Source organism: Plenodomus lingam (genome assembly GCF_022343315.1).
Source record: "Plenodomus lingam strain CAN1 chromosome Unknown contig_19, whole genome shotgun sequence".
NCBI classification, from domain to species: domain Eukaryota; kingdom Fungi; phylum Ascomycota; class Dothideomycetes; order Pleosporales; family Leptosphaeriaceae; genus Plenodomus; species Plenodomus lingam.
Genome location: NW_027093936.1, coordinates 456,490 through 479,982, shown reverse-complemented (window position 1 = coordinate 479,982; position 23,493 = coordinate 456,490). Strand labels below are relative to the sequence as shown.

The following is a 23,493-nucleotide window of genomic DNA, read 5'->3' as shown; positions in this document are numbered from 1 at the left end:
AGGCGGGGATCATGGATCATCCATCATCCTTGCACATGTGACGGGCTAGAGCTGCCGTGGAAGGAGCCACAGTTGAGCCACAGAGAAGCCACAGTTGAGCCACAGGCAATGGCATACGCGCCTACCGAAAGCTACGTCTCTTGGCACATGGGGAGCTCTTTGAGCGCGTCGCAACCACCAAACCACACGAAATCGCGGCATTGTCTTGTCTCTGCCTGCAGCCTGCACACTGTCGCCATATCTGACCCTCCAATGCTATGACGGGGTAGTAACTTGGCGACACCGTACCAACCAAGATGCAGTGCTATACTGAGATAGCACCCCCCACGGCTGTTAGCCATGCCCTCAGCCTACCCTTTCTGTCCTCTAGGGCGCATAATCTGGTCGTCGCGAAGAATTCGCTGCTCCAGATCTTCGAAATCAAGTCGACCACCACCGAGGTGACTCCCGAGGGCGGCGACGAGGTGGACAATGCTGCTGCAAATCTGGACACGGAGGCGGCTGATGTGCAGTTCCAGCGTACAGAAAACACTGCAAAGCTGGTGCTCGTCGCCGAGTTTCCTCTGGCTGGCACAGTCATATCACTTGCGCGCATAAAAGCGCTGAATACAAAGTCGAGGGGTGAGGCGCTGCTGGTGGCGTTTCGGGACGCGAAGCTGAGCTTAGTCGAGTGGGATCCGGAGACGTACAACCTCCATACAATATCAATACACTACTATGAGAACCCAGACTTGCCCGGCATTGCTCCTTGGTCAGCTGACCTAAAAGACACGTACAATTTCTTGACGGCAGACCCCAGTAGCAGATGCGCCGCCCTCAAGTTTGGCACCCACAACCTCGCCATCTTGCCCTTCCGCCAGAGTGACCTTGTCGAAGACGACTACGATTCAGACCTGGACGGCCCACGGGATACCAAACCTGACCAAGCGGAGGCTCCCAGCGGCGGCGAGACTACACACAAAACTCCGTACTCGTCCTCCTTCGTTCTACCACTCACCAATCTCGATCCGACCCTCACACATCCTGTCCACCTCGCCTTCCTCCACCAATACCGCGAGCCCACCTTTGGCATAATTGCTGCATCGCGAGCCGCTGCACCCTCTCTCCTCGCCAATAGAAAAGACATCCTCACATACTCAGTCTTCACACTCGATCTCGAACAAAAGGCCTCTACAACACTACTATCAGTCACGGGACTGCCATATGATATCTCGCGGGTGGTACCACTCCCACATCCCATTGGAGGGGCTTTGTTGCTCGGGAACAATGAGATTATCCACGTCGACCAAGGAGGGAAAACCAATGGTGTGGCAGTCAATGAGTTTGCCAAAGCATGTACTTCTTTCCCGCTTAGCGACCAGTCAGATCTAGCCCTGCATTTAGAGGGTTGCAATGTTGAGCTTTTATCTCAAGATACTGGCGATGTTGTCCTTGTGCTCAACAATGGTCGTCTCCTCATCATGACTTTCACTTTGGAGGGACGCACCGTGTCTGGGATGACTATTCAGACTGTCGCAGCAGACCATGGTGGCCATGTACTTAAAGCCGGTTCTTCTTGTACGAGCAATCTTGTGAGAGGACGCTTGTTTATCGGAAGTGAGGATGGAGAATCAGTACTGTTAGGCTGGAGCAGCGCAACTGCTTCGCTGCGAAGGAGACACTCCAATGTAGGCTTGGACGGAGATGGGACTTCAGAGGAGGAGGAAGAGGATATCGATGATTTGGATGACGATCTCTATAACGACACCGCACCAGCTGTACAGAAAATCACGGCCGCCGCGTCGGAGCCCACACCTCCAGGAACCTACAGTTTCCGAATACATGACACACTGCCAAGTATAGCACCGATTCGAGATGCTGTATTACATCCAGGAAAAGTCACTGATTCTCTTAATAGAGGCGAGATTATGCTGTCAACGGGTCGCGGCGCAGCAGGTGCTATTACTGGCCTCGATCGTGAGTTGCATCCTGTCAGCCTTGCAGCGTCAGAGCTACCGTCTACACATGGCATCTGGGCCGTACATGCTAGGAAGCAGGCTCCCGGAGGTGTTGTCACCGCTTTTGGCGAGGATACGGAGGCGAACATGTCTACAGACGTAGACTACGATCAGTATTTGGTAGTGTCCAAGACTAGCGAAGATGGCAGCGAGAGCACTGTGGTGTATGAAGTCCATGGTAATGAGCTTTCGGAGACAGACAAGGGTGATTTTGAGCGGGAAGAAGGCTCTACCCTTTTTGTAGGCGTCTTAGCTGCTGGAACTAAGGTCGTGCAGGTGATGCGGACCGAAGTCAGGACATACGATTCAGGTAAGCTCTACAACAGTGTCATGCAGACAAGCAAGTAAGACTAATGCTTGCTACGCAGAGCTGAACATGGATCAAATCCTGCCTATGGAAGATGAGGAAACTGGTAACGAGCTTCGTGTAATCAACGCCAGCTTTGCGGACCCATATCTTTTGGTCTTACGTGAAGACTCCAGTGTCAAAATACTGAAAGCAAGTGGTGATGGCGAGCTTGAAGATCTCGAAGCTAGAGGGCTCTCGTCAACGAAATGGCTGTCGGCTAGCTTGTTTAAATCGGCGACCTTTACGGAAATCTTTGCGTTCTTGCTGACCCCAGAAGGAGGACTGCACATCTTTGCCATGTCAGAGCCGGAAAAGCCGTGTTATGTCGCTGAGGCTTTGGGCTTTCTTCCCCCTCTATTGACAGTAGATTTTGTGCCTAGGCGCAGTGCTGCCAAAGCAACAATCACTGAAATTCTCGCTGCTGATCTCGGTGACGTTACTACAAGATCGCCACACCTCATTGTAATGCTTCCTATCATAATGAATGTGTCATGAGCTAAAGATAACAGATACGAACTTCCAGCGATGACCTCGTCATCTACAAAGCGTTTCATTTCCCTTCACGATCGGCAGCTGATCTGTGGACGAAGAATTTGCGTTGGATCAAATTGGCTCAGCAACACGTCCCTCGATACGTCGAAGATGCCGGGTCGGAAGATGCAGGGGTTGAGAGCACTCTGTTAGCGTTGGATGATGTCTGCGGCTACAGTACCGTGTTCCAGCGCGGTGCATCTCCAAGCTTTATTTTCAAGGAGGCTTCTAGTTCGCCGCGCGTTATTGGGTTGAGTGGGAAACCTGTCAAAGGCTTGACCACCTTCCATACCTCATCCTGCGAACGAGGCTTCGCATACGTAGACTCCACTGACACGCTTCGGATCTCTCAGCTCCCCTCACGAACACATTTTGGACATTTAGGCTGGGCTACACGGCGGCTTCCCATGGATGCTGAAGTCTATGCTCTGGCTTATCATCCTGCAGGACTCTATGTCGTTGGTACAGGTCAGCCAGAAGACTTTGTGCTTGACCCGTCGGAAACATACCACTATGAGCTTCCCAAGGAAGACATTAGCTTCAAGCCTAGTGTGGAGCGTGGTGTCATCAAGCTTATCGACGAGGGGACTTGGTCCATCATAGACACACACGTTTTCGATCCTCAGGAGGTGGTTCTCTGTATCAAGGCGTTGAATCTCGAAGTGTCAGAAACGACCCACCAACGCAAGGACCTGATCGCAGTGGGCACATCCATCGTGCATGGCGAAGACCTCGCAACAAAGGGCTGTATACGCATCTTCGAAGTCATCACCGTCGTACCTGAGCCTGATCGTCCAGAGACTAACAAGCGTCTCAAGCTTATCGTCAAGGACGAAGTCAAAGGTGCGGTCTCGGCCATTTCGGAACTCGGAACGCAAGGCTTCTTGATTATGGCTCAAGGACAGAAATGCATGGTGCGAGGTCTCAAGGAGGATGGAACTCTGCTACCCGTCGCTTTTATGGACATGCAGTGTTACGTGACAACCTTGAAGACGCTACCGAACACAGGTATGTTGTTGATGGGCGATGCGTACCGTGGAGTCTGGTTTACCGGATATACTGTAAGTCAACCACACGCGCTCGGCGCTATAACTCGAAAGGCATATCTTAACGTCATAATAGGAAGAGCCATACAAAATGTCCCTCTTCGGCCGCAGCAAGCACAACCTCGAAGCCATGGCGGTCGAATTCCTTCCCTTCAACGGTGAACTCCACATCATCGTCGCAGACGCAGACATGAACATCCAAGTTCTCCAATTCGACCCCGAAAGTACGTCTTGCCATGTCATATTACCTCCCTCTTGCCTCCCTTCAGACCAACCAGCTAACCCTAACCGCCTCTAGACCCCAAATCCGAAGGCTCCCGCCTCCTCCACAAAGCCACCTTCCACACCGGCCACTTCCCCACAACAACCCACCTCTTACAATCCCATCTCCAAATGCCAGAATCAGCATCCACATTTGGCACAACCGACGACACCTTCGCGCCCGACTCGACTCCCTCCGCTCCGCTACCCCTGCACCAAGTCCTCATAACATCCCAATCAGGTACCCTAGCCCTCATCACCCCGCTTTCTGAATCCTCCTACCGCCGTCTTTCCAATCTAGCTGCTTACCTCATCAACACCCTCGAATCGCCTTGCGGTCTCAATCCCGTTGCGTTTCGCGCGGGCGAGGGAGTAGAGGGCGGGTGGGATGCTGGGGGTGGGGCGAGAGGCGTGTTGGATGGTGGGCTGTTGATGAGGTGGGGGGAGTTGGGGGAGCAGAGGAGGAAAGAGGGGTTAGCGAAGTATGGAGGGGATGAATGGGGCTTTGGGAGCGAGAGGGAGGTGCTGGCTGGGTGGGGGGTGTTTGGGGGGAGACACTCTTAGCGGAGCTGGAGGTGTAAGTTGCATGAGAGAGGTGGATAAGTACGGGTGTGTGGTGGTGCGCAGCTAAGGTAGATTATAATATTTATGTCAATAGTGAACGGACACTACTAGCATCCACAAAGCAATGCAAACTAGACAGGCTAAACAGCCAAAAGATAAAACACACTAATAGTCCTATCAACTTATCAAACCAGCACATTCCCAACTCCGCCAATTCCAACCCTTCCACACCTGCCGTTCCTTTGCCTTTCCCAACCCACACCCCCTCCCCCATCCAAGACATGCAAACTAGACCAGAAACACGACGCCAACGCTAGCCCAGTCCAGTGCCACCTGTGTCCAAATCCTGGATTAGCTCAAGTGTATGATGGAAGTCACGGCTTGAGCACAAGTGCTCTTCGACCTGCTTCATGGTAGCGAGAAACACCTCGAACATCATCCTCAAAAGGTAATCTTCTACGCTCAATGGAGCTATGGCCCAAAACAGCATATCCCCCAACCTCTTCTCGAGCACGTCAAATTGGCTCCGAAACTGATGATTACCTCATAACCATTACTAAGACTATCACTACGACTCCTATCATACACACCCCAATCAAAACAAGCCCAAACTTGGAGAAACCCAAACAAAGGAAAACCCGGCTGTCCAAGCCATAGACGCATACGAATCGAGGAAAAGCCGAGAAACGGTGTAGCTACTACCGCATCTCATGTTCCTTTCAGATCCGCGCGTGATACATGTCCAATCATACAAAATGATGCGCCCTCGCTTTCCCTAGCTTCCAAAAAAACTTGCCTTGAAGAAAGGAGAAAGGGAAAAGGAAAACAGTAAATCGCTAAAACAGAAAAAGAAACGTAAATCGAGTTTTTTGGAGGAGAAAGATATCAGCAGTATACCACCGCTCTCCTTAGTCTTCTTGTTTTTTCGTGCTCGTGGACGCAACGGTAATGGCCGGGGGGCGTAGATGGGTAAGTCGGAAACGTTCGGGGCTTTCAGACCCCCCGATCTTCCAGTCCGAATCGCTTTCGATGTACCGTGGTGACCCCAGGCGTGTGTGTGCGTAATGTCGTAGTTTTATGCCGTAGACGAGAAATAAACAAGGGTAAAAGAAGTGCCGCGGTATCCGTGATATCCATGATCCCCATGCTCTGCGAGTGCAAATTCAATGCCATGTTAGAGAAAAAACAAACCAATAAACATTATCCTCCTCGTTTTCCCCATTCAACATAACCCCTTTTCAGTCCACCTTCTCTTCTCTTACTTCTTCCCCAATAATCCGCCGACAAGCGGGATATTACTAGCTCCACTCTTCTTCTTCTTGTCCTTGCCTCCATTCAGCATATCCTGTACACTGCCCAGCCCCAAGCCGCCCAGCAACTTATTAATTCCCAGACCACCCAGCAAGCCATTCACCAACCCGCCCAAACCCAGGCCATTCAGCAGTCTGCCCACGAGATTCAACACACCCGTAAGCAACAGGCCCACGGCTGCGATAATCTGGAACAGCGGCTCGGTCAGCAGACTCCAGAGCGGGTTGAGCTTCTTCTTTGCGTGAGGCATGTCCGCGATCTTCTTCTTGGCGTTGTCGATGGTGGTGACGACGCTGGTGGTGAGTTCTTTGAGGTTGTCGGCGAGTTTGTATTCTTCGGGTGAAGCTTCACCGGTTTGTTGGCGGCCTTTGGCTTGTGCGGCGATGCGGCCGTCGGGGTCGAGGCCGCGGAGGGAGCCGTTGCATTCGTTGAGGATGCGGGAACCTTCTTCGATGAGGGGCTTGACGTTGTTGACGAGCTCTTCTTCGTCGAGTTCGTCGCGGGGAGTGCGGTCAGCTTGTTCGATGTACTGTGGAGATTGTTAGCGGACCGGTTTCTACAATGCTAAGGAGTGATGAATGGGAATCGGCAGCGTACCTCTGTGATCTGTTTCATGACAGGCTGAACGCGTTCGAGAGTCTGCTGGCAGATTGCGGACATCTTGTTTGCAAGATCGCGGTCCTCGCGCTTCTGCTTCTCCTCTTCGGTCTCATCTTCGGGGATTTCTTCTTCTTCCTCTTCTTGAATGTTCTCAAGAAGAGTGACTTCTCCAACCTTGTTGCCGTCATTGTCGACGACGTAGCCGTTGTCATCAATCTCAAGACCAGAGCAGTGACCGAGATCACCAGCCGTGAGACGACCGATAATGTCGCCATTCTGATCGCGCACTTCACCCTCCTTGTTGACGCGCATGCCAGACATGGGGTTGACGCGGCGCTCTTTCTCTTCTGGCTCCCAGCGCTCAGCCTTACCGATGACATTACCATTCTTGTCGTTGATGTCGCCGTCCTCATCGACCTTGTGGCCGACGAGCTTCTTGACGTCGCCTTCAGTGATGCGACCGATGATGGAACCATCAGGAGTTTGGACCGTGCCATCCTTAGCAACGGTAGCAGAGTCGAAACCAGCAAACGGCCCCTCAGGACCACCAGCATAGCCATGGACGAGCTCAGCTTTGCCGATAACATTGCCCTCATTGTCCCAGATCTGTCCCTTGCCGTCGACCTTCTTGCCTACGAGGGTGGCAGCATCGCCCTCAGCGACACGTCCAAGGACAGTACCGCTAGAGTCGACGACATTGCCAGCCTTATTGACAGTACAGCCAGCAAGCGCGCTCAGATCAACCTCCTGTTGCTCCTCTTCCTCCCATGGCTCAGCGTGACCCTTGACGTTACCGTTCTTGTCAAGAATGTCGCCATCTTCATCAACAGCATGGCCGACAAGCTTCTTTGCGTCACCTTCGGTGATCTTACCAACGCGGTTGCCATCGTTGTCTTCAACAAATCCATCCTTGACTACACGAAGACCTTCGTATCCGCCAAATGGACCTTCTTCTTTGGTAACACGCTCGTTGTCGGGAATAAGCTCGCAACGGCCAACGACCTTGCCAGTGTCACCGTGGATCTGGCCTTCGCCATCCGACTTACGACCAGCAAGATCCTTGACGTTGCCTTCGACGAGCTTACCAACTTGGTTACCATTACTGTCAACCAGGAAACCTTGCTTGTTCAGCGTGAGTCCGTCCAGGATGGATAGATCTGGAGCCTCCTCCTGAATTTCTTCCTCTTCTTCAACTGGCTCGGCGTGGCCCTTGACGTTGCCATATTTGTCGAGAATGTCACCATCCTCATCAACAGCCATGCCAACCAGACGCTTGGCATTTCCTTCAACAATCTCACCAACAACATTCCCATCGTCATCAGCGACCTTGCCACCTTGGATGACACGGAGGCCATTGAGACCTGCAAATGGTCCCTCAGCCTTGGCTTCACGCTGGTCAAAGGGGATGAGCTCGCAGCGACCAACAACTTCACCCTGGTCGTTCCAGATCTGGCCTTCCTTGTCGATCTTCTTGCCAGCAAGCTCCTTGGGATTACCCTGAACGAGACGACCGATTGGTACGCCCTCGTCGCCAATGACATTGCCCTGCTTGTTGACAGTCCTACCAGCAAGACTGGAGAGGTCCAATGGATCCTCCTCTTGAGGCTCCTCGACCTCCTCCTCAGGCTCCTCGTAGCGCTCAGCATGGCCAACAACTGAGCCCTTCTTGTCGAGAATATCGCCGTCCTCATCGACAGCGCGTCCGACGAGCTTCTTGGCGTCACCCTCAACAATCTTTCCGACACGATTGTTGTTCTCGTCCTCGACGAAGCCATCCTTGACGACAAGCAAGCCTTCAAGGCCAGCAAATGGCGATTCCTCTTCTACGTCTTCCTGGGGTACTGTCTGGGCACGGCCGATGACGTGACCCTTGTTGTCCCAGAATTGGCCTTCAGCATCACATGTCGTCTTCGCCTTGGAAAGCTTCTTAGCGTCACCCTCGGTGAGCTCACCAACAATGTCTCCGTTGGCGTTGATGAGCTTTCCAGATTTGTTGACGGTAAGTCCCTCAAGGATTGAAACAGGTGGGCGGCCATCTTCGTCAAGTTCCTGTTCGCCATCCTCGGCGGCATCCTGGGCGTCTTCGGCGGCGTCTTCGGCGTCCTCCTTGGCCTCTTCAGCATTCTCAGCGGCCTCTTCAGCTTCGCCGACCTTCTGCTCAACAATCTTGGGAAGTGTCTTGACCTTTCCGATGACCTTGCCGTTCTTGTCGACAACTTCTCCATTCTCGTTGATCTTCTTACCAGCACACTCAGAGGCCTCGCCCTCGACAAGCTCGCCGGTAGGTTCACCTTCCTCATCAAGGACTTGGCCCTTCTTGTTGACCTTCAAGCCCTCAAGCTCGTCGATCTCAGGAGTGACCTCAACCTCTTCATACTCTGGCTCTACTTCTTGCTCCTCCTCCTCGTCGACCTCGATGGTTTGCGGGAGAGCCTTGACTTTACCAAGGACCTTGCCATCTTTGTCAACTACCTCGCCATTTTCATTAATCTTCTTTCCGGCGCAGTCTTTGGCCTCTCCCTCAATGAGTTCGCCAATGGGCTCGCCATCTTCATTGAGAACTTGACCTTTCTTGTTGACTTTGAAGCCTTCAAGTTCGTCAATGTCGGGAGTGACTTCCTTGGTCTTGGGCTCAGCATCTTCCACCTCGCCCTCAACCTCCTCCTCAACCTCTTCAGCGTTCTCCTCAGTCTCACCAAGACGGTCCTTGAGCTCCTTGATCGCTTCGAAAGCAGCTTCTCCGGCAACAACATCAACTTTGCCAATGACGTTTCCTTCTTTGTCAAGGACCTCGCCCTTGTCATTGAGGATCTTGCCAGCGCAGTCCTTGAGCTCGCCGTCCTTGAGTTCACCGATTTCCTCGCCTTCGGCATCAAGAACCTTACCCTTCTTGTTAACCTTGAGACCGTCAAGGATCCTGGTGTCAAGAGCACCGGCAGCAGACTCCTTGAGCTTGTCGGCAGCGCCCTCAGCAAGTTCTACCTTGCCCAGAACCTTGCCTTCAGAGTCGACGACCTCACCCTTGTCGTTGACGGTGAGACCCTTGACGTCTTCGATATTTTCGAGATCGCCATCTGCAATGTTGCCGACGACCTCTCCATCATCGTTTAGGATTTCACCTTCAGTGTTGATCTCCATGCCCTCGAGGGCTTCGACACCAGGTAGCTCCTCCTCAACTTCTTCTGCCTTTTCCTCAACACCATCCTTGGCGCCTTCTGCGGTCTCCTCGACACTGTCTTTGGCGTCGGCGGCTTTGTCAGCAATGTCTTTGGTGGCGTCGCCCTCGCCCTCATCATCATCTTGTTGATAGGTGGGGAGGTCGGCAACTTCCGGGTCAAGTTCAGCACGAGCAATGACGTTGCCGTCATCATCAACAATCTCTCCATCCTCGTTGAACTCCTTACCCTGAACCTCTGATGGATCTCCATCAACAAGATGACCAACAAAGTCGCCATCCTCGTTGATAATTTGACCAGAGCGATCGGCAGTAAGTCCCTTGAGAATATCAATGTCAGGCAGTTGAGGACTATCCTCATCATCCTTCTGGAGCTGCTTCGCTGCGAACTCGGGCATGAGTTCGCAGCGGCCAACGAGATCGCCATCGTCATCGAGAATCTCGCCGTCGTCGCCAATGGGGTATCCAGCAAGGTCTTCGGCGTCACCTTCGACGAGACGTCCAATGGTGTTGCCATCCTTGTCCTTGATTTGGCCCTCCTCATCAACTTCGAGGCCCTTCAAGACGCTGAGATCGGGGGTAGCATCTTCGACGGCATCTTCAGTCGATTCCTTGACATCATCGGCAGAGTCTTTGGCTTCTCCAACCTTCTCGTCTGCATCGTCGGCGGCGTCTTCTACCTGGTCTTTGGCGCCCTGGGTGGCATCCTGTGCCTTGTCTTGGACATCTCCAGTGGCATCTTGTGATTTGTCTTGGATGTCCTCAGCGGCATCCTCGGACTCTTCTTCAACATCCTCGGCGGTGTCATCGACTTGATCTTTGGCACCCTTGGTGGTACCTTTTACCTTATCCTGAGCGTCCTTAGTCTTGCCTTGAGCACCTTCGGTAGCATCTTCGTCTTCGACAGTGTCATCGACATCAGAAGCTACATCTTCCGCTTCGGGCGCCACATCACCAGCCTTATCTTTGACACCACCAGTAGCATCCTCAGCGGTGTCCTTTGCAGACTTGGCCGTCTCCTGAGCACCCTCGGTTGCATCCTCAGCAGTGTCCTCAACAGACTCGGCGGTATCTTCAGCACCCTCCTTTACATCGTTGCCAGCCTCCTTTACGGCTCCCTTGGGATCCTGCGAAGCCTTGCCGGCTAGATTCGAGGCTCGGCCGGCGAGCCCACGAGCGCCGCTCAGTGCACCTCCACCAGCCTGCTTGCCGGTGTCAGCAGCCTTGCTGGCGGTTTCTGTTGCATCATCGGCAGTGTCATCGGCGGTGTCTTCCGCTGTATCTTCAGCGTCGTCACCGGCTTTTACTGTGGCATCGTCGCCCTCAGCATCGGCGTCCTCGTCCTCGCTGATGGGCTTGGGCTCGGTTTGTTCGAGCTCGTCACCAGCTTGTGATACTTTGCCGGTGGTTTCCTCTGTGGTGTCTTCTGCGCCTTTCTTGGTGTCCTCAGCAGCATCTTGTGCTGTGGACTTGGCGTCTTCCGTGGTATCTTCTGCCTTCTTCTGGGTGTCTTCTGCAGTGTCTTGCGCCTGCTTCTTCGTGTCCTGCAGCTTCTCCTCACCTTGCTGCTTAGTGTTCTCTCCAACCTCGGATGGGTCGTTGACAAGGGTCTCCTGTGACTTTGATTGAGGCTTGTTGAGCTTTGATGCAACTGATTGTGGCTTTCTTCCGAGCTTAGTTGGAGTGCGGGGGGCTTCACTCTTTCCTGCAGCTGGGGAAGGCATATTGGGCGTGTCGTTTGATTTATCGTGAGGTTGTCGTGAGTTACTTGGACTGGGGGCTGACACGTTACTTGAGATGGAATGTGAACGTGTCGAACGGGGGGATTTCCTATTAGGTGTCGGGGGAAACGAGTAATAGACGTATGAGTTAGCTGAGTAGACGGGCATGTATCAATTGACGAATGGGTCGCCTTTGTAGAGAAAATTGAATCGAGTTTGTAGCATGCGAAACAGCAGGCATTTATGAGATGAGACGGGAAGCAATGTTCAGTTTGGCACGAATGACGTCGATTCTAAGGCTGGATAGGCATACTACAGGGGGAGCTCACGCCTCAGTGTTGCTTGCTTGTATGGACAGCATAAACCTGCTTTGGCGTCGTGATGTAGACTGTGTGTGACAGAGTACGATGAACCAGAGGAGCATTGCGTCACTTGCTCCAATCTGGAGCGGGGCGAGGTGTCCAATCTTGGTGGGTTGGCTCCACAACGCAAGAGTAAGACAAGCAGGCGAAGGTACAGCAGGGGTAGATGAACTATGGCTGGGCTTGCTGTGAGTGGCATCGTCGATGGCCGCGGAGAGCGGGCGGCTGCCAACTTGGGAGGTGTAGGATGCATGGCTAGGGGACGGTGGAGCTGAAACCCTTTGGAAAATACCATCGGAACGGTGGTGCTGACAGCATGCGTGGTGAAGGACATGAACTGGTCGCCTGTTAGCTCTTGCTGGGAGCCATGCCATGAACTGCCACTGCGTCTGGAATCAAGAGAGACGGCCGGCTGCCAGGCAATCCAGTCCAACTCAGGAGGAGATGACAGCCCGCATTTCGCAACTGAAAATACCCTCTTCAGTGGAACAGGCTGCAGAGGTGGTGAAGCAGATGCAGGCGAGCCATCCAGGCCCGATTGACGACATTGTGGCTGCCATCTCCACAGTCGGTGGCAATCGAGGCGGGCAACCCTGAGACGGCCATGATGCCCTTCCTATCAAAAGGGTGTGTAATACAGGATGCTGGAGCAGGCTGTGCCGTGTTGTCCAAGAATCAGGTTGCAGCAACAGATTTGCCATGTCCAAGAAGACGGACATGACGTAGGCGTGCTGGGATGTGCCCATGTCCAAGGGCTTTTCCTCAACCCCTGCCGCTGTGCCACTTGGACTCGGGTGGCGTAAATAAGTCTCTCGCTTCCACCCTCTTTGCATCTCACAAGAAAGGTTCACATCGGCAGCCTGGGAACGATAGCGGGGCTTCTATCGTGGAGATCAGCCCAGGAACAGCAAGGCTTCGTCAACGGGTCCCAGGGGTGCCGTACTCTATAACCTCGACTGCGGTATTGTCAAGTACTTCGTAACCACAACGCCACGGCCAGACCAACACCACGTCCGAAGCGACAGCTGCTGGCCACCGTTTCGAATCGATCAACGCGCGGGCTACTAGGCTACCGTAGTTCCGCAGCAGATTAAAGTAGAAGGATCGAAGCCACGAGCGCGTGTCTGATACAGCAAGTCTGCAACTTTGCACAACGCTAGCCAGCCCGTTCTTGAACACCCTCACACTACACTTCTTTCACTCGAGCCGAAAAGGCTGCTGTATCACGTACCGTCCGATTCTCCATTTTGACTTTCGCATGGTCACCGTCACCATCTCATTTCCCATTCATTGACCCCTGCGTACATCAACGTCCTATCCCATCCCACCCCATAAAAACAAAACCTAGACTTCGAACAACTCTCCAAAGACACACACATACGTTGCTCCAGAGTACAGTACATATCTACCTAACCATGACAACACAAAACAAAATGATGTAAATATAAATCCAAGTGGGGAAACCCGAGACGAAACACCCCCCGTAATAAAGTGGAGAAAACAGGGCACCATCAACCCTCCTCGGTTCCAGAATGCCCCTTCTCCCCCCAAAACCTGCTTTCCCTCGGTTCCTGGCAAGGGAAACAGAAAAAAACTAGTCCAAATGTTCCGTCAAAGTAAACTTTAGGCGAGTCGCGAACAAGCGGGATCGCTATTTCTCTCTCTCTGTTTGTCGTTCTTGTTGGCCGCGATGGTGGCGTACCGGTAATGATACTAGTTAATGAGCGGGCTGGTGATCTGGCTTGATCGCTGTGTTTTGCCTGAAATCATGAAATGGTAGTCATAACATTATAGGTAGAGAGGGTAGTTTTTTGATACATGATGCTGAATTCTGAAGTGGAGCGTATTTAGTAATGTCCCCTCATTGTTCAACGGGTATGCAAATGCAAATGCAGAAAGATGCAAAATGACTAAAATAACACAAATGTCACACTGTAATAATGGCGAATGGGGTCATGCAGGAACCGATTCACTGGCGCTCACGTAGGCTGATCCTTTGGATCCATCTCATCCCGCGTCCCCTCGGGTGGTATGGACGATTCCACATCCTCGCCTGGCTTACTCAACACCTTCTTCCTCTTCTGCTCCTTGGCGTCCTCAAGCTGCTTTGGCGTCAGTCCGTCCCTCTCCTTGTCAATTGTGCCACTGCGGCTGACTTTTCTCCATATCCGACGAGAGAGGCTCCGTTCCTTCTTCTCGGCTTCCCGTCTCTCTGCTTCTTGGGCGAGGATCTGGCGCTCGCGCTGTGCACTTTCGCTTTTGTCTTTTTGCTCTTCAACTTTGCGCTCGTGTTCTTCGGGGTGCACGACCTTGGTTTCCATTTCTTTGGCGTGGCCGATGCCGTGTTTGAACTTTCGCCGCGTCTTGACGTAGGCTTCGAGACCGACGAGGACCGCGTAGGAGCGGGAGATGGATACACGCGACATGTCGACCCCGTTTTCATTGAGAGAGTGCACAAATGCGCGGAAGTTCTTGGACGGCGGGCGATAATGGCCCGAGAGCGGAGACAGTTGGCGAAGTTGACCATCCTTGATCTTGATCAAGCCCGCAGCTGATATGCGCGCCCCGTGCAGGAACGAACTATGTTGAAAGGCGCCCGACTGTTTGATACCAATGTAAAGCCGAAACGAGGTATCAGCGACCTGTCGCAGCATTAGCTTTGCGAAGATATTCAATTAACCATGTGACGTACAAAGATCCATGAGTTTGGCTTCACCGAGCCCCGCAGCAGATGATTGAGAATGGTGGCTGCTGATACATGCTTGATCTTGGCCAGACCTTTGGCTTTGTCCAGATCCTCATTGACGTAATGCTCTGCCTCCACATGGCTTTCGTCACCCGATGAGCTTGACCGGGAGGACATGGAAGTTCTCTTGATCGTCTTGCTTTGCCCACCCAGCATATTCCCGTTGGGTCCGAATGCGGGCGTGGGGTCATCAACGGGTACTATACCATTTACGCTATCCTTGTAATCCGTGGTACTGCTGATGCGTTCGCCATTCTTCGCCCAACATAATCGGCCTTCCTTGTCAATCGTAACAAGGTAGTTCAGTCGCTCTTCTCGTGAGAGATAGCGGACGCGCTCCTTGTCCAGCCTTTCTCTCGACACGGTGGGGTGCTCAAAGTTCCGCCCTTCGCCCTTGTCCAGCCAATGGAAGAAGTTTTCCCGTGTTTCTGACCTCTTCCATTCGTCATGGTATGCGCGTAGATTGCTGCCATAACGGTGCTTGTGGTCTACCATTTCCAGGAAGTATTGCAGGTCCATCATCTTAGCAGACTTCTCTCGCTGAGCCCGTCTTTCCCCCGACTTCCTTCGCTGCTCTGTCCAGTCTTCAGGCCCATGCTCTTGGTCTGATTCTGACTCGTTGTGAGGGTCGTCAGCGCCTGCCCGTCTTGCTATTTCGCCCACTCGTTTCCATGTTTGGCGTGCTGCAATCGAATTGGCTCGTTTTCTTTCTTCGGGACTGCTGGCTTCCCCGCGTGCTAACAGTTGTTCTGAGCGTGACTTCGGGAGTGTCGTGTTGTGCCATTTGGCTTCAGGGTTTAGCATGGCGCACAGTAACGTGAATACGGGTGTGGGTGTGCTAACCGTCGCGTAGAGCCTATATTATATCCGTGTCAGGTGATGACCTCCTACCTATATGAAGACATTCACAGAGCCTCATTCATACCTCTGCCCAGCGTGCACTGGCATCCAAGCCCATGCCCTGCAGCTGTCGTCGCTCTCTGTAGCCACGATAGTTGCGCTGGATCATCTCGGCCGCCTGCTTCTGCTCCGACGCGCTGAGGACACGCGCCCCGGGGGCAGCATCGCCTTGCACCTCGGCCATGCTGGAAGAAGCGTGTTGTCTACAGGTGCAAGTCCAGGCATTGGGCAAGTCAGCTTTCCGACTGCCGGATAGGCGGCGAGGGTTGAGAGCGGCACCTCCCACCACGGCTGTAGTTCAGAGCTTAGTCAGCCCCGAGGACCCCGTTCTCCCTCCCCCCGGCAGGTACCGGTACAACGTCATGGAGCAGGAACATGAATGGCCACGCGAACGTCACAATCACGCTTTCAAAACCAGTCGAAGAGTCCCATCGATGGCTGTCAGAACAACATGCCTAATCTTAGATGTTCAGAGTCCAAAGTAAAGTGGTTGGAAGCTAGCCAAGAAGGCCTGTCACAGCGTACATTCTTTCACTTCTCAGAGGTTTCACCTTATTGAATGAGCATGTCTAGCTCATCTGGTATGATCTCGAAAGAGGTAATTCCGGGACATGGGGTTTTGAAACAAGGACGTGATTATAGAGCAACAACACGTCAGACACGTTTTCACTTTGGAGTCTCCCTTCATTCTTCCCTATGTAATCTTCCCAATCCCCAAACCAGTTCAACATTTCGAGTCTCCACTGTCCAAAAATCCCCCTTCCCCCATTCACAAATCATCCAACAACCCTCCATTTATTCTCCATCAATTCATTGCTCTCAATACACCCCTCATCAATCAACTTCCTAACCGTCTCCGTCCCATACACCGGCAACTTAATCTCGACCTTCTTCCCTGCCTCAACCCCCTCCACCGGATATGGCCACGTCACCCACTCTGGCAGCAACCCCAACTGCTTCAGCGCAGTAGCCTGGTCCCAGCTGATATGCTCGTGGCACAGGCGGTCTCCCCGCATCTCAACGATGGAGGTGAATGGCAATTCGATTTTCAGACCCGAGGGCGGGATGCCTGGTAGCAGCCAGGGGACTTCGGACGTGTGGGTGAAGGAATATATCATTTCATCAATCACGCGCGAGGTGCCGAGGGTGCGGGAGACCATGGTTAGAACGGTGTCTGGGGGGTTTGAGAAGATGAAGTGGTGGGTGTAGAAGGCTGTCAGCTTTTTTTGGCCGACGCCGCCACTGCGGTTGGTCAGTTTGGGGAGAACCTTGTAGTAGAAAGTAAGCGGGCAAACATACGTCAAAGTAGGAATATGATTCACGTATGGTTGGTCCACCATGGTCGCCATAGTTTTTGGTACACTTCTCCCATCAAATTCATAATGCAAGTGCTCTTCCCATACGGCCTCGAGATCAAAATACGGTCCATTGAGCAAGGGCTTCAAGAACTCCAGGCTTCTCGAGTGCGCAATATGTGCGCTACGCCCGTGGTAGTTTTCGTCACTCGGTAGCACCCAGTTCGTGTCGCGCTTTGCGTCTTCGTATCGGTACGTCTTAACTACGCCCTGGGGCGCGGGCGCCGCAGAATCTGGCACTGTGGAAACAGACTGACGGCGGGGAACTTCTGCTCCCGCGGCGTGGATTAGCTGTGGAGGGAGAGAGGTCATTGCGGGGCTATATGTGATGAAGTTTCTTCCGCCGTAGGAGATGAGCGCTTTGATGTCTGGGCTTTGGCTGGCGGCTTCTTCGACGTAATATGGAGTACGGGATACATAGGCTGTTTGCTCTGGTCAGCGACGGTGTCCTTCATTCTTCATTCCACCTCTTTTGCTTCTTTTACACATCGCCTTTTCCCGAGCGTGTAAATGCATTCCCAGCACGCAAAGTCGCAACACTTAAGCCAATGTAACAGCGAGAAGAAGTGCCTACAGATCAATCCAACCCCCTTCTCAAATTCACATCCCTCGCACCCTTTCAATACATCCAGCGCCTTCTGCAGCGGGAATTCACCTCCATCTTCAACCTTGCCCGGCACCAGAAGCTAGCCTGCGTCAGCGCACCCACTTCCATTATCAAATACACATCACCTCAGAAATCCGTATTGAGACATACCTGGACAATGGCGAATCCCTCCTCAGCCCACTTCTTCAACGGCGGAGGATCCAAGTATTTTTCATTCGGCTGTATCTGCGCATAATGATCCAAGACAAGTACTAGCCCTGGTCCTCGCCCACGCCGTGAGAGCGGTGCTTGGAGGGTAAGGTTGGAGGAAATGACTTGGGGAGCAGGGTAGCTGATAGTGCCATCCTCATGAATGGTGGTGACAGTAACTGAAGGGGGTTTGTTGGTAGAAGGAGGGGTAACTGCAGCGCCGCCCATGGTTAGTAGCGCAGCGTGAAACTTTACGGCAACCTTGCTTTGGCAAGAAAAAGAAAACGAATACAATAAAGATACGTGAGTGTACAAGTAGTGCGAAAATCTGTTGGATTTGCAAAAACCGAAATGGAGAAAGATAAATGGATATAGGGCAGTGTGTCAAGCTCCGGGCACAAGCGGCAATTGGGGCGTACACCCATATCCGATACCGAAGCATATCAATCAACTGTGGGGTAAAGCCGGATCTTTCGACGGACGAATATTCCCAACCTGGTAGTCAGGCAACTATGCCCAACGTGTGCAACAACCCGAAAGTATGTATATTGGTAGTACTCGAGAGCGCTGCTGCAGTTGTTTGCATTACACGACAGACACCCCCGCTTATCCTGTTGCGGGAGCTCGTGCTTGCGATGATCTTCGGGATGAGCGGTGGATGCCTGGGTCGCAAGTCGCACATAATGCCACATTCCTATCACTAAGGGAATCCTGTAAAGGTAGAGTATTTCAGATCATGGGGCTAAATTGAATTCTCATGACTTTCCGCTATGATCGGGAGAGGGATACGGTAGGCGGGCAGTCGGGTTTATCTGTCGGCTCGCATCCTTGTCGAAGTTTAACGACGGCAGCCGTAACTTGGTCAAACTCAGCCTTTGATTTGTAAACTTTACTAGACATACAAATCAACATGCCGATGCCCTGTAGACGGTCGGAGCTGGGGATGAAGTTACACATGGTCATAAGCGGGTTGTTGTGCGGGGTATGCATTGGCAATTGATAGAACTTTGTTGACTGCGCCTTATATCCTGTATGTCCACAGCGTATGCATATTGCGCAGATATCCGCGAATCTTCAATTGGACTGTCTTACAGGATGAATGCTTTGAATGTTACAGGCATGCGTGAGCTTTGTAAAGTTAGTCCATGTCCACCAGCTTCGATAGCGACTTTAATCGTCATGTTAAGTTAACAGTTCCAATGACCATCCAATCCTCGCCGCTGCAATCCATCTCAAGGATTATATCATTTTCAGGCGGCCGGTGCTTGTTCTGGCATGCTGTTCTCCCAACGGGGAGAAGACGGAGCGGAAGTGAATTCAGATTCAGTTCCAGAGTCAGGCTCATAATGAAGTGGCTCCTCGGTATGGTCCATTCCTGTAGGGCGCTGGTCAATCAAGGCTTGCATATACTGCTCCCGCATGCGGCCCTCGGGATCAGGATGAAGCATCTCGGGTGTTAAATCATCACGGCTAGTGGACAAGGTATTGTTGCCCACAGGACCTTGTGTTAGATTCGGGGTGGAGGGAACCGAGGATGCATCTGGGGTGGTCTTTCGTTTTGTTCGGATTGAATTGATAATTGATTTAATAAGCATATACAGCGGTCGAGGTATACACAAGCACAAGGCCACGAAAATGTTGAGCATTTCTAAGGGCAATTGTCCTATGGCTAGGATCCAGACTAGGCAAGCATTGGTTGTCGAACGCTTCCTGAGTTCGATCCAGACAGATCTTCCGATTGCCACGATCCAAGGAATCCAAACGGAGGACATGACCTGATCCTGAACCCTTCTAATGACGAAGTTGGAAACCGCAAGCCCCCAGAAAAACCAGGCCGTTTTTTCCGCAATTCTCAAGGGTGTGAAGAGCTTTCGAATAATGGCCTTCCCGGTGACGAGAATCCAGGAAAGTTCCATGAGACTTTGCACAAAGTGCCCTAACGAAAGTGGAAACGAAGAGTGTCTTTCGACTAGGGTGGTCGATCCGTGTACGCCTCCTTCCTCTGCGGCCTCGAAATGGACGGGATGGCGACGTAATGCAAATTCGCAAAACCTAGCCCTGAGAAAGTCGTGCCTCTCTATCTCTTCTTCCGCTGCAAACCCTTCCAACTTCGCCTTATTCCTTCAGTACGAAGTCGGCGATCTCCTGATCCTTCGCAATGGCTTGGTCAATTCCCAACTCGGGCACGATGTTCCAGTTTGGGTAACCCAGAAGCTGAACAAATCCGATTGTTTCTTTTTGTCAACGAAAGTAAAACCTGTGCCTGAGAGGTCCGGTCCGCGTTAAGTTAAATTAATGTCGGGGGGATGGGGCAGGAGAACGAGTAGTAGAAGTGTTGTGTTCCGTCTGGAGACTGGATATGCTATGATGTTTCGTAATGCTGTATGCTATAAAACGTGGGCGAGACGTGAGTTCGCGGAATGTTAGCAATGTTGTTGAAGTAATCGTGTCAACTAGCAGCGTAGCCTGAGCTATTTTCCCATACCACAACTCGCCTGCCACGACCGCTTTGTGACGGCTGTCGCTACGGTGAAACAGAAGGTTTGAGCCGCTTGAGAACAGTCGCAGCAGTAGCAATCGCTTGTTCGGGAAGGCCTAGTTCACTTTAGCCTTGCTAAATAAGGCACATAGAACATGGTCATACTTACCGGCAACTCTCGCAACCTTCAGGGCATGACTTTCCCGATTGACGCCCCTTCGCAACCGATGCACATACGAAAATTTCCCGTCTGGCTCTTCAAGAACATCGTTACAATAGCATCCTAGTTGTTCAAAATCATTTGTCATGTCGGCGAGTGCATGGAAGTGCGTTGCGAACAGTGTCCGGCATTGATTCACATGGTAGAGATGATGGAGGCAGGCGTAGCTCACAGCGATGCCGTCTTCAGGTGTCGTTCCCCGTCCTACCTCGTCCATAATCACGAAGGAGCGGGGGGTCGCTTCCTTGAGGATCTGGGCAGTCTCCAGCATTTCGACCATGAATGTAGACTGGTCTTGGTATAGGTTATCTGCTGAACCAACACGACTGAATATCTTGTCTACCAGTCCGATCTCTGCATACTCAGCGGGCACAAATGATCCTGTTTGTGCCAGAATAGAAATCAGCGCATTTTGCCGGAGATACGTGCTTTTTCCAGCCATATTTGGTCCTGTGATGAGCCATATGCGCTCCTTGTCGTCGAGTTGACAATCGTTAGGTGCAAACTTGCGTCCTTGTTCAACTAGTCCATTCTCCACAACGGAATGACGACCACCTACAATGTTATGCTTAGGCTCAGAGGTTAAAATCGGTCGAACAAGGGACTTTTCCATCGCCAGCAGTGCAAAGGCACATGCCACGTCGAGTTCGTCGAGAACAGCAGCGTTCCGGCGCAGGGTCACAAGACATCGAATGACATCCTGGCGCAGCTCTCCTAGCACGCGCTGTTCCTCACTTCGAATGCGATATCTTGTCTCATCCATCTGCGCTCCTAGTTGAGTCCATTCTGGTATTTGGAATGACCGCGTAGATTTGCTACTGCTCAAGCTCTTTGGGTAGTTGGCCGTAACACGAGACGCATCCTTGCCCTTTACATGCGCAATATGCGCAAGATTCGGCGTCCACTTCAAGACCAGGCTGTCAGTTCCCAGACTTTGTCGAAGATCGCTCTCTAGCTTTTGCTTTGTTTCGTTCATAGACTCTAATGTACTATGCAGGCGTTCTAGGGTAGGACTCGCGTTTCTTTTCATGATGTGCACATCCTCTCTTCCATCAGTCGCACTCTTGAAGCTTCCAACAATCATATGCGGCTTTGGCTGAATTCGTTTCGGCATGTCCTTAAGGTCCTCTTCCCCAGCTTCGCGTCCTAGGACATCTTGGGCTAAATTTGACATTTCGCTTGCTTCTTCATCCTCGATGCGATGATACTCGGATAGTCCTTCCTCATCAATAGCATTTTGAATGCGTTTAGCAAGCTCGAGCGACTGTGTCACATCAATTCTCCGTGCCATAGATTGGATACAGGTTCGCCTTTGGGCCTCGGATGCATTTACTGCAGGATTTTCGGGAATGGCCGCCCTCAACGCTGCATGTTCGCGTAAGATGTTACAGATGTGGGATGTCGTGAGAATGGTCTTCGAAAGTTCCATCAGATCATCTGCATCGCCGCGACCGTATGCGAATTTTGTCACTAAACGAAGAGAATCAAATGTTTGCTCGAGCAGGGTGACGACATCCTGCCGTAGTTGTGGATACTGGATCATTTCTTCGACTAAATCGAGCCTGTCATTGATTGTGGATAATGACATGGAGGGTGCCGCTGCGGCGAATTAGTACAGATTTCCAAAGAGTATCAAGTCACTCACACAAGCGCTCCGTGAGTAGCCTGGTCCCGCTCTTAGTCACTGTCATTTTCAGAGAGTGAAGCAAGCTCCCTTCGTAGGTACCATCTCGAATAGTGTTGCGAATCTCCAGAGCTCGCAAGCTGTTTTTGTCGATGTGCATGTGTTCTCCTGCATGATGTCTTACTGGGGCCCGTAAACGGGTCCTTGAGCCAAGAAGTTGGTGATTGACATAGTGTAAGAGAGAGCCGCCGGCTGCGACTTCACTCGGAGCGAAATCCGTGGTGTCGAAATCTTGGACCAAGTCTTCCAACATAGGTGCCCAGTCTTTCACGGTAGAGGGTGTCTCGGAAGGCTCTTGAAACGTAATCACATGACCGTCTTCCTGGAGTATGGATACAATGCGAGAGTAGTCCCGCTCCTCGAAGATGCTGTCTAATACGATTTCTCTAGGCTTGATACGAGCCACGGCTGAGGGTAAGGAGGCAATATCAGTACTCTGCGTCAAGAAATCGCCGCTGGATAAGTCGATCCACGCAAGCCCAACTTCCGTTCGGGGCAAGTTAAGAACAGAGGATACACTGGGACTCCCAGGACTATTCTTCACGGCCTTGTCCTTCTCGAGAACGTCGGGGTTTACATGGATGCTAAGAAGATAGTTATTCTCCCAAGGGTCCATGAAGTGCTCGTCAATGAGTGTACCAGGCGTGACGATACGAGTCACACGTCTGGTATATTGAGGCTCGCCTCGTGCTTTCGTAGGCGCATCGTTGAGAAACTCATCACTGATGGCGACATGTTTACTTTGGTCCTGGACAAGTATTTTCAGGTAGCGGTCTAGTTGGTAAGCAGGGAAGCCAGCCTAAGATGTTCAGTGATCCATGGTAAGCAGATGGCATCATTACTACACACCATGGAGACTGGTGGCTTCTTGCTGCCCCTGAGAGCCTTCCTCTTGGTCTTCTTGAGATTCAGAAGCGGGGCAAACTCGTCTGCGTGGTCAAAGTATAGCTTTCGTCATCAGCAGAGTAGGTAACTTGATTTGTTGATGTACCTCGTAGAAGCCGCCAACTCGTGTGAGTACAACACAATGGCTGAACTTGACCATGTTGTTGCGCACTTGCTGCAGCAAGGGAGGATACTCTGGCTCCACATCTTCTTGTGGTGGTAGTGCATTACCCGTGAAGGCACCCTGAGGCATGTCATCGAGGGCTACAGTAACCTTTTTCTTCGCGCCTCGTCGCTGATACGCTTGGTAGCATGATGAGCCAAGGTGCTGTGCACGTGGTTTCGCGCTTGGTCGCGTCCATTGTGAAAGAGAGCGTGGCGCTGTTGTATACAGACGACGCGTCAGCCTGCATAGGACGACACTTTGACTGTGTGGACGGCCGTGATGCGTTATGTACTGCGCACATCTGAGGAACATTCTGTTGGACCTTGGACCTGATCAGATACAAGT

At 52.1% G+C, this 23,493-nt stretch overlaps 8 protein-coding genes across 8 annotated transcripts; 2 read left to right on the top strand and 6 right to left on the bottom strand.

Moving 5' to 3' along the window:
- Window positions 1-61: 61 nt before the first annotated feature.
- On the top strand, window positions 62-4,748 carry CFT1 (mRNA cleavage and polyadenylation factor subunit; the record flags this gene model as incomplete). Its single annotated transcript, XM_003838784.2, has 5 exons — window positions 62-2,307; window positions 2,366-2,808; window positions 2,856-3,938; window positions 4,000-4,147; window positions 4,222-4,748. Exons 1-5 carry the CDS (start codon window positions 297-299, stop codon window positions 4,746-4,748), a joined length of 4,212 nt encoding a protein of 1,403 aa, XP_003838832.2. The 5' UTR covers window positions 62-296.
- Window positions 4,749-5,061: 313 nt separating this feature from the next.
- On the bottom strand, window positions 5,062-11,723 carry IAQ61_004177 (uncharacterized protein; the record flags this gene model as incomplete). The annotated part of the gene is made up of 3 exons (XM_003838782.2): window positions 5,062-5,272; window positions 6,011-6,588; window positions 6,657-11,723. The coding sequence occupies 3 exons, from the start codon at window positions 11,721-11,723 to the stop codon at window positions 5,062-5,064; spliced, it is 5,856 nt and encodes a 1,951-aa protein (XP_003838830.2).
- A 144-nt stretch (window positions 11,724-11,867) lies between these two features.
- On the bottom strand, window positions 11,868-12,663 carry IAQ61_004176 (uncharacterized protein; the record flags this gene model as incomplete). The annotated part of the gene is made up of 2 exons (XM_066096236.1): window positions 11,868-12,470; window positions 12,556-12,663. The coding sequence occupies 2 exons, from the start codon at window positions 12,661-12,663 to the stop codon at window positions 11,868-11,870; spliced, it is 711 nt and encodes a 236-aa protein (XP_065953554.1).
- A 1,233-nt stretch (window positions 12,664-13,896) lies between these two features.
- On the bottom strand, window positions 13,897-15,747 carry IAQ61_004175 (uncharacterized protein; the record flags this gene model as incomplete). Its single annotated transcript, XM_066096235.1, has 5 exons — window positions 13,897-14,019; window positions 14,074-14,559; window positions 14,610-15,451; window positions 15,507-15,519; window positions 15,589-15,747. The coding sequence occupies 5 exons, from the start codon at window positions 15,745-15,747 to the stop codon at window positions 13,897-13,899; spliced, it is 1,623 nt and encodes a 540-aa protein (XP_065953553.1).
- Window positions 15,748-16,339: 592 nt separating this feature from the next.
- Window positions 16,340-17,942, bottom strand: IAQ61_004174 (uncharacterized protein; the record flags this gene model as incomplete). The annotated part of the gene is made up of 4 exons (XM_003838780.1): window positions 16,340-16,805; window positions 16,863-17,340; window positions 17,493-17,604; window positions 17,676-17,942. 4 exons carry the CDS (start codon window positions 17,940-17,942, stop codon window positions 16,340-16,342), a joined length of 1,323 nt encoding a protein of 440 aa, XP_003838828.1.
- A 1,022-nt stretch (window positions 17,943-18,964) lies between these two features.
- Window positions 18,965-19,630, bottom strand: IAQ61_004173 (uncharacterized protein; the record flags this gene model as incomplete). The annotated part of the gene is made up of 1 exon (XM_066096234.1): window positions 18,965-19,630. One exon carries the CDS (start codon window positions 19,628-19,630, stop codon window positions 18,965-18,967), a length of 666 nt encoding a protein of 221 aa, XP_065953552.1.
- Window positions 19,593-20,000, top strand: IAQ61_004172 (uncharacterized protein; the record flags this gene model as incomplete). The annotated part of the gene is made up of 1 exon (XM_066096233.1): window positions 19,593-20,000. The coding sequence occupies one exon, from the start codon at window positions 19,593-19,595 to the stop codon at window positions 19,998-20,000; it is 408 nt and encodes a 135-aa protein (XP_065953551.1).
- Window positions 20,001-20,238: 238 nt separating this feature from the next.
- On the bottom strand, window positions 20,239-23,235 carry IAQ61_004171 (uncharacterized protein; the record flags this gene model as incomplete). The annotated part of the gene is made up of 5 exons (XM_003838779.2): window positions 20,239-20,309; window positions 20,363-22,012; window positions 22,059-22,896; window positions 22,947-23,045; window positions 23,089-23,235. 5 exons carry the CDS (start codon window positions 23,233-23,235, stop codon window positions 20,239-20,241), a joined length of 2,805 nt encoding a protein of 934 aa, XP_003838827.2.
- Between the last annotated feature and the right edge of the window lie 258 nt (window positions 23,236-23,493).